This window comes from Oenanthe melanoleuca, chromosome 14 (assembly GCF_029582105.1).
Source record: "Oenanthe melanoleuca isolate GR-GAL-2019-014 chromosome 14, OMel1.0, whole genome shotgun sequence".
Lineage (NCBI taxonomy): Eukaryota > Metazoa > Chordata > Aves > Passeriformes > Muscicapidae > Oenanthe > Oenanthe melanoleuca.
Genome location: NC_079348.1, coordinates 15045945 through 15060070, shown reverse-complemented (window position 1 = coordinate 15060070; position 14126 = coordinate 15045945). Strand labels below are relative to the sequence as shown.

General features: G+C 48.2%; 1 protein-coding gene across 1 annotated transcript in view; it reads right to left on the bottom strand.

The window, feature by feature from the left end:
• Positions 1–14126, bottom strand: part of PIGQ (phosphatidylinositol glycan anchor biosynthesis class Q) — a 36281-nt gene that overhangs the window by 8093 nt on the left and 14062 nt on the right. The window contains exons 5-9 of the mRNA XM_056502925.1: positions 10090–10216; positions 8784–8937; positions 6092–6203; positions 4015–4095; positions 2968–3082 (exon numbers count right to left, since the gene is read on the bottom strand). Of these exons, the coding sequence (XP_056358900.1) occupies positions 2968–3082; positions 4015–4095; positions 6092–6203; positions 8784–8937; positions 10090–10216 (589 nt within the window). The remainder of the gene's footprint in view (positions 1–2967; positions 3083–4014; positions 4096–6091; positions 6204–8783; positions 8938–10089; positions 10217–14126) is intronic.

Sequence of the window (14126 nt, the reverse complement as noted above, 5' to 3'; positions counted from 1 at the left end):
AAAATCACACAGTTCACTCCTGAGATGGAACACTTCTCTCTAGCACACAGCTCTTGTTTAAACTCTCTCCCCTAATCATAAACCTTTTCCTGTCCTGGGCAGGAGGGATTTAGCTGCATTTTGCTGGATTATATTGATAGAGGTGCTTCCCCAGTGGCTTGAAATAGATGTTTGAGTACCCTGGACCTCAACAAGCAAATGTGCTGGATGACCAAAGTGCTCAATGTGATTCACAGAGCTTTGGCTATGAGGAAGTGTCTAAGGCATTCCAGGAACTACTTTTCTGGCAGACTTTGTGAGAGAGAGACAGAAACAAGCAGGCACTGAAGGTTCAGATATGTCTGGAGTCTCACCTCAGGAACAGCCCACTATCCCAGCAAATGCTGCTTCTGTAGGTCCTGGCCACACACCTCCCTTCTAAAGCTGCAAGCCAACACTTTCTTACCTAGATTATTTAATTGCTCAAGAGTCTTAAACTTCTAAGAAAATAGGAGCACAGAAAGGCTATAAATTCATTTTAGAATGGCCTACAGATGACTGCAGTGCTCAGGACTCTGAGCAGTTCCCTCCTCACAGCAAGAGCAGGAAGGCTCAGGCTCCTGCAGATCACTCCAGCACAGAACCCTGAACTATTCTGTGACTTCCAGCCAACTCCAGAGTTCAGGGGTCTGCTTTTCCTGTACAAAGGCATCAGCAATGGCACAGGAGAGGTCAGGACATGAACTCATTTGCTTTTTTTCACATGATAGCACACTCAAGTGTGGGCACTGCTGGTTTGTACTCTAGCAATAGTGGCAGGTCCTACAGAACTATGACAAAGCCTGTCTCAACATTTCCACTGTGAATATTGGGAAAGGAAAGTACAGGAAAAACGAGCTGGCCTGTTCACAATCAAACAATGCTGATAACCTTTGTGTGTGGGCAGTCTGAGAGCCCTGAAACCCCTGCTGTTCCCTTCTTCATGCTGTGAATCCACATTCCAGCCAAAGTGGCACCCCTTGAACTGGCACTGGGTGCACACAACTCTTGCACAGAGGACATCAGCTGTGATATAGATAAAAAAAGGCTTTTTGAAGTCACAAATATTTCACTTTGGATGTGTAAAGAAAAAATGCATTTAGTTTCTGGTGTCTGGATGGATCATTCACCTACCCCTGGCCTGGGCTTCATCGGTGGAGTATTTTGTCAATTCAGACACTGAGTCAAAGAACTTGGAGGTCACATACCACAATTGAACTGAATTCCACCTCCTTCCTACCAGCAAAAACTATCCATTCATGTTGGTAGAACCACCTTGGTGATGCCTGTAAAACCAGCTGCCCAAACACCTGCCAGAGGATGTCTTCTCCAAGTTGAGTCTCTGACAAGGGAGGCAGCACCTCAGCAGTGAGCACATCATGTGATGTGTACTCTCTGAAGTCCTTGAATTGGATTCAACTGCTCCATCTGTTCCTGTTGCCATGCCACAGTTTTGTGCTGGGGCAGGAACATAGGCTGCAGAAATGCTCAGAGATGCCTCTTCCTCTCACAGGCACCAGGGCACTGCAGTGCCAGTTAAGGAACTCAGCTGAGAAGTCAATCCCCTGTTTGGGTGGGGGCTTGTTTGCTGCAGCAGGGACCTGGCTGAACAGGAATGAGGAGGAGTAACCTGGGGCCTTACATAACCTAAAGGAATTTATGGTCTTGCACCTCTCAGTGGCACCAAGATTTCCTCCTGCCCTACATCCTGCTCATTACTGGGTCAGTTTTCTTCAGCAGCATCTCCTGTTCTCCAAAGACAGCCCTGAAGGGTTTAAGATATTTCTGCCAGGAAATTCATAGGAACCTGCTGAAGGCTCCCATGGAAAAGCAACAGAGTTGGTTACACAGCTCAGCTCTACCTTCCCAAAACTGAGCCTGGCAGCTCTCCAGCAGACAAAGCTGCTGAGGTTGCCTCGAGCTTCCTCTGCTTTGATGACTGGCCTTGGTTTACTGATGATCAAGCTCTTTCTTCTATGCTAAATTCCTGCTGCATGCTCTTTAAAAGGATGGGAGATAATAATTTAGATGGGCTTGACTGTAACTAGATCAACCATAGCTGTGGACAGTCAAAAGCATTCCAAAATGAGTCCTTACTCTGGTGCCAGCCATGGTTTATGGTTACCCAAAGTGGAAAAACAATGACAGGTTTCAAAATGGTGACAGATTAGTCTCAAAAAGGGAACGATTATCTGAACTCTGCCCAGAGCTTTGATATTCATCCAAACACCTCAGGTCAGGGCTCCAGTCAGTCAAAGTCAGCATAGAACTGAAAGAGCTTCACTGAGTTGTAAGCACTGTAGATCCAACCCTTTGGAACAGCTGATATTACAAGTATTTTTGTCATTTGGTTGGTTTCAGAGCCCAAACACCCAAAGTTATGAGCTTGTTTCACAGAATCATGGAATATCCTGATTTGGAAGGGAAAAGATCATCTAGTCCAGCTCCTGACCCTGCACAGACACCCCAACAATCCCACCCTGTCCCTGAGAGTGCTGTCCAAACACTCCTGGAGCTCTGGTAGCCTTGGGGCTGTGCCCATTCCCTGGGCAGCCTGGGCAGTGCCAGCACCCTCTGGGGAAGAACCTTTCCTGAAATCCAACCTCAACCTCCCCTGGCACAGTTCCACCCATGTTTGACTCACAGAAGTTTTACCTGACCTGGTAGTCTAGAACTGGAATAAAAGTGACCTCATTTATCTGGTGCTTGTTTGGATGCCATTTTTAGTGGCCAAGGGCTTTCTAAAGGTACTCCTGACTCTGCTTCAGGTTTGGATTTCTTTTCATTGACATCCTCATCCTGCTCACAGTAGGGACACCTGCACAACTCGAGCCTCAGGCTCTTCCACCCCCCACTGCATCCTCAATTCAGGAGTGACCCAGAGCACCAAAATCAAGCACATAGTGCAAAATGCTTGAAGTGCTGCAGGGGCAGAGCTGAGGGACTCACCTGCGAGCCTGTAGGATCTGCAGAGGCGAAGGATGAGGGAATAGAGAGGCAGGGAGTCAATCAGGTCCACCAGCAGGTGTATGAGGCCCTGCACAATCACCACCAGCAACCGCAGCTACAAAAACCAGTTTAACAGAGCATCTCAGGAAACAGGAGATTCAACACTTGTAAATTCCTGATCTAACACTGCTGTGTGCTAAGTTAAAGCCTCCCAAAGTAGGTGTGATGTCTGGAAGTGCTGAGCACCCAGACCCTGCATGAGGGTCCAGCAATCTGGGTTTAAGGGTAACTGGAATGTAAATCTTACAGCTGGAGATGCTGTGACCAGCAAGGACACGAGAACTATTCCACTTTCAACAGCCACAGTTGAAAAAGAAGCCCAAATTCTCCCACTTTGAGTCAACTCCATCGTTGTGTACCAGTGAATGTAAATTTTCCTCTCCAACAGTGAGCTGCAACAGCTCATTTCAGCCTGAAGGAACCCCACATAGAGTTTAAGCAAGAGCAGAGCAGGCAGAAATGAGCTTCCTGCTCTGTTTTCTGTCCCTGACTAAAGCACCTCCTTTTGTCACACTGCAGTTATTTTCTGCTGCCAAGCTCATCTGAAAAGAGAGGGCTCAAAAAAAAGATTTTGGAAGCATGTGATGGCCACTGTCTGTGGAAAATTTGGTTCCAGGCAGATTGTGGAGAGGACTGGTCATACTGGGGGAAGAAAAGAAAAATAAAGAAGTTCCAGCCTCTGAGGAAAATGGCTGAAAAAAAAATAAAAAAAAAAAGTTCTGGATCAGACTAGAGAGGCCATCACCATAGATGTGGATGGAAACATAAAAAACAACTTCTGAGAGAAAGAGGGGGGAACAGTTTGTCCTGCTGGCCAGGATTTGCTGGGAATTCCCTCTGGAAAAAACACAAATATGAGCTGTGGGAGAATCCTTCCTAAGAGACCCACATTTTTGTTTTCTTTATGGGTGACCATAAATGTCTAGGATGCCATTTTTTGCTACCTCAGAAAAGAGTGTTTGACTTGTTTCAAGGGTTAAATCTTACCAGGGTGAACACCAAATAATACAGTGCAGTTGTAGGCAGGAGGAACAGCAGGATTGTGAACAGCAAAGTGCCAATAAATAACTAGGGAAAAAGGAAACACAGTCATGAGCAGAGCAATGGCAAAATAAAATACTTACAAATAAAAAAATTGGAGACTCTGAGGCAATGGAAGTTTGCAGGACTCCTTAATGTGTTTTTATCTTGCCTTTGTGAATAATGCTGTTACCTTGGATATGTTCAGTATTTCTCCTCTCCCTGGGCCTTCTTCAAAACTCCTTATTATGGGAGTACATTTGGAAAGATAAATAAAAGCTGGATCCTGACAGCAATTTTCCTTTACAGACAACATTCAATATTCCCCATTTCAGGCTGGTTTCCTTAGGAAACAAGGCTTACATGATCTTGCATTTTTTCCACTCTCTCCCCAAAGGTTTTAGAGCCATTGATAAGATTTTACCAGAAAAATGTGGAAAAGAATAAAGAAGTGGTAATTTGAATGGGAATTCTGGAAAGAATGGAGAAGTACTTTTGTTCCTCCTTGTTTTAGTAGTACAGACACTTGGTGCAAACTTCACAGAATTCAGGTGATAAACAGTCCCCAAGGCAGCAACCAGCTGAGCTGCCCAGCCACTGGAATTCTGCCTCTTGCTTATTGGGAAGGTGGGAGAGACGAAGAAGCTGGAGTTGGGGAGCAGTATTTAGAGGATGAAGGAGAAAAATCCCTAAGGAAGCAGGTGTCATTAGCTCCACTGCCCACAGAAAAAGTTATTTTTATTCTGGGCCAGCCCAGTTGGTATAGGTCTAAATAATTCCAAGTGGGAGAAATTCAGATTTATACCAAACAGGGACCTGACTCTTCTATTTGCAGTCACCACTTCCAGAACAGAGAGGCCACAGGAGCATAGGGCACTGCAACTTCTGCAAACAGGGACCATGGCTGCAGGATATCCTGAAAGAAAACAACCCAGCAGCCACAGCACAGAGGTGGATCAGCATTGCTTTAGGGATGTAACCAGGAATAGATCACAACCCAACCCATTCTCCTCACAGCAGTTGTTTTTCCCTTCTCCTGTCACTCCACTGCAGTTGCTCAAACCTCCAAAAGTCTTTTGAGGTCTGCTTTGAATATCCCTTCCCACCCAGCCAGTGGCACAATTCCCACCGGTCTCCAGAGCAGCAGGATGGAGCCTGAAGTGCCAAACCAATTCTCCTCAAAGTACACAGGGAGTGAGCCCTGATGCAAACCTGGCATGGAGGCTTTTAATCACCAAAGAAACAGAAAGCCAGCTCTCAGCTGTGCTGCAAGCAGCTCAGGGTTATCTGTTGTAATAGAGAGAGGTGCTGACCCTGCAAGATCCCAAATATTATTGTATTATTTCAGTGATGTTTGCAGCTGCCTGGAGCAGTTCAGGCTCTGCTGGACTTTTGCATGGCATTTCAGAAATTAAAAAGAGCTTATAGCACTTCACAAAATACTGCCTCTGCCTGAGTGAGAGTGTGTGGGCCAGGCTCCAGCACAATGTGAATGAAACGGGGCCTTTTAATAGAAACGCTGCCACGGCTGTTACTGTGGCAACACTGCTGGGCACCGCATTTCCAACTGCCTCCATCCCTCCCCCATTCCCACTCCAGGCTCTGAGAGCTGCCAGCATCTGCAGCACCCACCACAGCTCGCTGGGTGCCTGGCAGCTGCTCAGGCAACTCTGCACTGGCCAGAACATGGCCCTCTGAGCAAGGGAAGGGGTGCTGGAGGGCTGGGAAAGAGGAAGGGGAAGAAAAAGGGAAAGGGAAAGGATGCTGGAGAGCAGGGATAGGGTGTAAGGAAAGGGTGCAGGGCAGGGAAGAGGTGGTGCAGGGAAAGCAAGTGGTGTTGGAGGGCAGGGAAACAGTGCAGGGCAATGCAGGGGTGCTGCAGGGCAGTCAAGCAGTGCTGTAAGGCAGCAGAAGAGCCATGGGCTCAGTGTCGAGGTATGTCCTTGTTCTGGGCACCACAAAGGCTCCTGTGCCTGTGCTCCCAGTAGCAGACAGCAGGAGGGGAGGGCAGTGCCCTGGGGTGTCCCCAGGACTGTGGCACTACCTGGTCCAGGTCATAGGAGCAGGAATCCACCCGCTGCCGCAGCACGTTCCACTTCTTGCCCCGGAACAGGCGCCACAGCGAGGACAGGCCGTAGATCTTCAGGCAGTAGAGCCTGAGAAAGAGGAGACTGCAGCACAGCTGGCAGCTCCCAGCTCCAGCACAACCCAGCTGTTACCAGCACAGCCCCATGCCCACTCACCCACCTGCAGAGCTGGGGCTGCCAAAAGAAATCCACTGGCAACGATGCAGAAAAAGGCTCAGAGCTCAGTCAGCCCTGTGTGGGCTGGCCCCTGGCATGGGGGCTGCTGCAGCCAGCTCTGGGCCACTGGAGGGCAATGGCCAGGCCATGCCCTGAGCTGCAGCAATCACCAGCCTCATGGCAACACCTTCCCTGCAGCAAAAGGGTGCTGAGGCCCTGGCACAGGGTGCCCAGAGCAGCTGTGGCTGCCCCTGGATCCCTGGCAGTGTCCCACGCCAGGCTGAACAGGGCTTGGAGCAGCCTGGGACAGTGGAAGTGTCCCTGCCCATGGCAGGGGTGGAATGAAATGGGCTTTCAGGACCCTTCCAACCCAAACCATTCCATGATTCTATGAAAAGAACCAGCAATCCTATTTCCCCAAGCTCAACTGTGTCTCCTCAGTTCAGATCTGTCCCCTTCCCTGCCTTCACACCCTTCCAGACAGGGCTGGCCAAGGTCTTACCCCCACACCTGAGCCAATGCAATGCAATTGAGCCTCTGCAGCAGAGACACAAGGGAGAGGAGTGGAGCCCCTGCAGCTTCTCTAGCAACCACAGGTCTAAAAATCCTTAAGAGTGGGAAGAGACCAGCAAAATGCCTTGTGGCCCCTACTGCACCCCTTTCTTAGGCTTTCAGAACTTAGTGTTACAAAACTTCGAGCTACTTCCTTCACAGAAAAATTACAACAGTCAGGGAAACTTGGGGTGACAAGGGGTAGGAAACAGACATCTCTTCATGGAATAACATCAAGGAAAAAAGAGCTCTTAGGATGGAGAGGAGGCACAAAGTGCCCTGGGCAACACTGCCAGCATACAGGGATGAAAAGGGACATGACCAATGTGTGGGGCACAACAGAGTCTGAGAAAGCCTGAGCTACAAAAGCCAGACTGGCAAACCAGGCTAGCTAAGGTGTAGAGGCTGCTCAGATTTCACAGCAGCAATGTGAAAGCAGAGGCAAGGAGTCTCATCTAAGAGAAGAATCTGGTTTGAGGAACACCAGCTGCTTCAAGGAATTGGCAGGGTGCCTCCAGACTGGCAGGCACAGCTTGGTGCACTAATGCCTAGGCAGGAGACAGCCCAGGACAACTCCTCCAGGTTCTGGCACACACCTGCCCATGGCTCTGACTAAGGCCACGCTCTCCCTGCACCCCCTGACATGACACCCAGTGGGTGTTGCTGGAGTGGCACCTGCCCCACCTGCCCTGCTGCCTGCACACACATGCCTGCCCTTGTTTCACTCTGTGGTTTGCTCCAGAAGGGGATCTCAGGCTTCACCAGCACCCAAACCAGCAAATTCTTCCTCCTGCCAGCTGCAGGAATTCAAGGGGCTGTGGTGGCTGTGAGTAACTGCTGACTCTTCCTGGCTCTCCATGGGGACAGCACACAGCTCTTTGTACTTCTGACAAACACAAGACAGGTAGGCTGGCTCCCTGCAGCTCCAGGGAAGAGCAATCAGCTGACAAAATGCTTTTCCTACTTCCTACTACTACTCTGCACAACCAGGATGAGCAAGGCCATTCCTCACAGACCAACACAGAAATTCCAGTAATTGCAGGTGTTGGGAAGAGACCTCCCACTCCTGACATTACTGACTCTGGGTGTAAGATCTATGCTCACAACAGACCCAGCTCATAAATCAGGTCTCAGTATTTCCAAACATTCCCTAAACTACCCATTCTTAAAGATTTTACTTGTTCTTGTGCTGTTTGCTGTTTGTAAAGTCTAAGGAGGGACAATGACCATTCTGTACTTTATAAGGCAAAAGGTCCTTTATAGTGTATCCCATCTGCCTGGCAAGCACATCCTGTGGCCTGTGGGACTCCTTGGTGCAGCACAAGTTAGAGGAGAGCAGGAATAGAGCACAGTGATGGGCACCTCTTGCACAGGAACCCAAACATGCCCCAGATGTGCCCCCTGCAGTCCCCCTACTCATTCTGAGCCTCTGCCCAGCTCTCAGGCCACAGGACCCTCCAAACAATGACACCAGGATAGTGTCACAGACCCCCTGTAACCCCAAACCTGCCACCTGTGCTCCACAGTGCAGGCAAGGACCTCTGCTGCAGGGCAGACACAGGGGTTCTGGGGCTTCTTCAAAACTAGGATTCCCTTCTCCTCCTATTCTTCTCCAGTTCCCCTCCAAATCTCTAGCAGGGCACATGGAGGAGAGTACTATGAGGCTGAATCAAAGTGATGGAGTGAGCTGCTTTCTTGTCCTCTGCCTGTCACGTAGTTTCATTTTTCCAGGTCACTACCATGACAGATAAATATCTAATTGCAGGAGAAATGAAAGATGGGTTGCTTGTACTACTGGGGCCATCATTTCTACAGGCTTAAAAGACTGCAAGAAATTAATTGTGGGTTAAACTGTGAATTTAGGAGACCTACTGCAGGACTGAATGCTTCACCACAGCCTGAGGTGTTTCCAAAGACAGGCCAGGGAGGGAGGGGACTCACCTGGCCCCGTAGACATAGAAGCAGTAGATGTGGAAGGTCAGGAGGGCGAGGATGTCGGAAAGGATGCAGAGAGCCACGGTCAGGCCCAGGCACGCCGACAGCCCCACGTACCACAGGATCATCTCAATGAAGGGGGACAGCAGGTGGATGTAGCCTGGTGGACATGGCAGAGGGTCAGTGCTTGTCTGGGCATCTCCTTCTTGACACTCTCAAAAGGCTGATTCCCCTCACCCTACAACACTGCTCCAGAAATCAGAGCCACGAAAACACAGAAGCGAAGCTGGAAACTCCTTTAGATGCCACCTTCTCTTCAGGAGGGCAAACAAAAACTCTTTCTGCCCAAGTTTCTGCCCCAAGGTGGGGCAGCACTGGGAGCATGGGGAGGAGTGTGCATAGCCTGAACACAGCAGTCACCTTTCTCCACAAGGGATTTCATGGAATTAGCATGGCATGGTTTGGGTTGCAAGGCACCATAAAGATCATTTAGTGACACCCCCCTGCCATGGGCAGGACACCTTCCACCAGACCAGCTTGTTTCAATCTCTATCCAATCTGGCCTTGAACACTTCCAGGAATGCAACATTTGATTTTCTACATTTATGCCCAGGTTCTTAAGCACATTTTTAACTGTACACATCAACCTTTACTGCAACCATTCCTGTTTTTCTGCTCTTCCCACAAAAGCCACCTCATATGCCTTTTATAAAATAAAGCAGTGTGGACAAACAGTCTCTTTCATCACCAAAGTGGGGCAAAGTCACAGAAACAAGACCATACTTGACTGGTGAGCAAAGTAAATCTGTAAAGTAACTATGGAGTTCATGTTCATTGTGCCTGTACTCCTCCATCAAGGATAACAGGAGTGTGTTATTTCAAGGTAGAACCTGAAATAATAAAATTGCACTAAGCTGAAGTTGGTGATAGGACAGGGTTGGCATTTGCATCCCTGCACATTTCTCATCCCTATCCCAAGAGCTACCTCTCACATGGCAAAGACCATAAAACCCTACAAAAGACCTTACAGCAGTGCATTCCCTGGACACTCACCACCAGTGACACCAAAGAACTAAGCCCCAGCAGGATCTGCACTTCTTGCAGAGCATCAATACCAGCACTTTATTTAATATGCATGAATTCCTTGTGTGGGAATCCAACTTTGGCTTCAGTTCCCACAGCAGGAAGACTCTCAGACAAGCCTGTACTTGCAGAAGTGCATTTTGATTCATTACTCACCTCTAGGCAAACATTAAACACTCAGAGGGAAGAGATGAAAAGGAAGGCTGGAAAGTTAAACAATTTCACTTACTGATCCAAAGATGGATGTGATAAAGGAAGAAGCGGCCCAAGACTTGATCCAAGGCTCGGTTCATTTTCAGCCCAGCTGGTGCTCCCATCAGCCACTGCAGCAGGTCCTGCAGCTCTTCAGCCACATGCTGCAAACACAGGGAAGCCAGGCCATGGAGGAAAAGACTGCAATCACACTGAACAGGGCCACTACACTGTAACTGCTGCCCCTCAAGTATTCCACCCCAACCTTCAAACCAATGGGAAAAAATCCAAACAATTGCTTTACAGACAACTACCTAAATCAGAAATGCACCTTTATTATCTCCTTACTGAATCAAACACAACAGCTGAGAGGAACTTGAACTGCTTCAGTGGTCTCTGTGCTGGGAGCATGGAACTGTGTCACCTCTGGCCACCTTTGGAAGGCTTGCACAGTGGGATCTCCTGGGGTAATGAGGGTTCTGGAAATAGATGGCAAATGCTGGTGCACAAATCCACTTCTGGGGACAGTCAGGTGAAAAGTCAGAGCTGAGTTCAGGGAAGGCTGTCAGGATTTTAAAAGGGGGAAGATGCACTAATGGGCAAAAAAGAGTGAATTTTTATAAAAAATAGCATTTGTTTAGAGCAGGGTAGAAAACACCATTATATAAATGTATTTAATGCAAAAACTCTCTTGATAGTTTGTGGTGTGCCAAGCAATAGCCCTGATCTTGCCTATCACTCTCTGCAGGCTTCATGGACAGGTACTCATGGCATCCCAGCAACAAAGCAGCCTTGGAATCACTCAAGAAAAACACTAATGGAGCTCCTCCCTACACCACTGAATCAGAAAGTCATTATGGTTGGAAAAGCCCTCTAACATCAATTCCTGTGAACCTAACACTGCCAGGTGCACTGCTAACCTACATCCCCAAGTGCCACATCCACACGGCTTTTTGAACATTTCCTGTGACTCCATTCCTGTCCTGGGCAGCCTGTTCCAATGCCTTACCACCCTCTTCATAAAGGAATTTTCCCAATATCCAATTTAAACCTTCCCTGCTGCAACTTGAAGCTGCTTTCTCTTTTCCTGTCCTTTGTCACCTGGCTGCCCCCTCCTGTCAGGGAGTTGTGCCGAGCCAGAAGGTCCCCCCTGAGCCTCCTTCTCTCCAGTGATGCCTTAAGTTCAAACTTTCATGTTTTTCAGATTCTGTACTGCATTGGTGTGTGACTCTGAACTCCATATATGATGTTAGCAAGTTCTCCTCACAGCTCAGTCACACAAACCAATCCTTTTCCAGCCCCAGAACCAAGGACACCACTGCAGCTTCAGGCCCAGAAAGTGCAAACAGCAGCGAATTGAGGAGAGAACCTGGGAGGGTGGGACTGCAGAACCTGGAGCTGGAATTGGACAATTAACCCAAATATGTAAATGGACCCAAACTATAAAAGTGTGAAAACTCATGACCAGTCATCTGTCTTGGGTCCATCTTGGGTGGACAACTGGGCTCTAGTGCTGCCCAAGGTGTATCCTTTTAAAGGCTTTTTAATAAATCCCTACTTTATTGCTTTAACACTGTCTAGCCTCTGTTCCAGGCAGCCTCTTTAGGCATCTCCAGGCTGAGCCTCCTTCCCAGCTCCCTCAGCCTCTCCTGATGCTCCAGACCCTTCCCCAGTTCTGTTCCCTTCCCTGGACCTGCTCCAGCCCCATGTGCTGTCACTTCACTGCTGCAGGACAAACCAAACCCCAGCTCTGGGTTTGTTCCTCCCTACCTCAAATGTGTGCTCCAGACCCTTCACTGAGGGCTGTGATTCAATTTCTGGTGATTTCAGTCCAAGTTGGTGTTGTCTATTGATTTTCTCTCTACATTCCATTTCTCCACACTCCCCTTGCAGTTGGGTGATTTTTCTCCTCAGAACTTCCCACCTGCCCTGCTTCCCTGAACTGAAACCATTGCTGAGTTCCAGTTACCAAGTTCTGAACTGAGGGAGCTGATAACCTTCAGCAAACAGGTGGGGAAAATACCTGGAAGCAGTGACCTGTAAGAGGTCCCACATGGACAGAGATTGTGAGGAAAAGCCCTCTTTTTCCCAAAAAAATTCCACTTACAGCCTATGCAAGGGAAGGGCACTGAAAACTGCCCACGTGTAGAACCACCAAGCCACGCTCCATGCACTGTAGCCTACTTTCCTTATCACTCACATGTATAATTTCCCTAAGGAAAAATTATTTCCAAGGAATGATTTCATTTTCTTTATTAACCAACAGATCCTGGCAAAATGAGTTTGTAAACATTTACTTTCAGTGCTGTGGCAAAATTAATGGCTCCATTTTCTACTTCTCCAAAAGGCTTGTCTTTCTATTTCCTTCCTTTTCCCTCTGTCTCACTGCAAGTCAGGACTGATTGGATCCCATGGAGCTCACCTCTGTGGCTGAGAAGTGTTTGCTGCTTTATAAATAGACTGGTTTTAATATTTAAAGCATTGGATTGGTAACTTAGAAAAAGCATTTGGGGATTTCAATGAAATATTTAAATGTTTGAAAGCAGTCCTCCAGCAAGGCTGGGTTTTAGCAGTGAGTATTTCTGGAGGCTGCCAGTCCCAGAGGTGCTGCTAAACCCTGGCAGGGGCACGTAGCCCTGGGAAGGTGCCCTACCTTGCTGTTATTTAGCTGGGCAAGGCATCTCAAAACAGAGGACTGAAGCATAACCTTGCAGGTTGTTTTCCAGACAGATATTTTAGGACTGATCAATAATAAGCAGAATCAGGAAAGGTGACTGTGAGTCCGATTCTCCTCCTGCAGTCATGAATACTGAATGTGGGCATATTAATAAATCAGATACAGTGGTTTGGAACTGTTTCATAACAGGGTGCTGGGACATGACCAAACTGGAGAGAGACTGCAGCTAACAAGGGTTAGATGAGCTCACTGTGGAAATACTGTCTTCACTGTCATGCTCTTCTTCCCAGTTTCCATGTGCAGAGGACTAACACTGATATGAACATGGATGGAGAAGGACAGACAGGGCACTGTGATGCTCCAGGGAAGAGAACAGAGCTGAGGAAGGGGCTGGAGCACCAGGAGGGGGAACCTTCTGGCTCTGCACAACTCCCTGACAGGAGGGGACAGCCGGGGGATCGGGCTCTGCTCCCAGGGAACAGGGACAGGACAAGGGGAAACGGCCTCAAGTTGCACCAGCAGAGGTTTAGATTGGATACTGGGAAAATTCCTTCACTGAAAGGATGGTCAGGCACTGGCACAGCTGCCTGAGGCAGTGGTGGAGTCACCATCCCTGGGGGCTCTTGTGGACAGGGCTCAGTGGTGAACTCAGTGGTGCTGGGCTGATGGTTGGACTTGGTGACCCTAAAGGTCCTTTCCAGCTTTAAGGGCTCTATCTGCTGCAAGTCAGAGCATGCTCCAAAGCTCTCCCTGTCACACACACCTGCCCTGTGTCTGTTGCAGGTGGTTGGGGCTCTAAGATACACTTTTTATAAATTAATATCTAAAAATATTTTTCAGGAAGTGTTCTCTTTGCTTGCTTTGTTTATGGATCAGTGGAACAAGACTGAGTAGGAACACACATCCAATTATCTCCAAACCCCAGTAAAGCTTTCACAGGCACAATCTATGATAAATATGTAACTGTTTCAAATAGATTGCAACTCAGGAAAAAGAGACAGGGCAAGGATAAAAGAGATGAAGGGGGAAAAAAAAGGAGATGGTCTATAAGCAGTTCTGTTTAAAACCCAGTGCAGAGCTTTGATTCAGGTATTTGTGAAAGAAGGGTGTCTTGTGGAAGGCAAAAGCAAGGACAACCATTGGGAAGCCTGGTGGGATCAAGAGGAGGAGGAAGGTAGGAGTTGTGAGGGCACCTACAGAGAGAGGATTATTCAAGTTTTCCATTTTTGGATTTGAAAGCCTGCTTCAAAAAATCAGTCCTTTCTAACAGCTCCTTGCCAGTTAGTCCCTGGGTGTCTCTGAATCACATCTGCCTCACTGAGTGACAAAAGCAACTTGTTATTACAGCCAGCACAGCACAGCACAGCTCACCACGCTGGGAAAGTGGGAGCTGCACT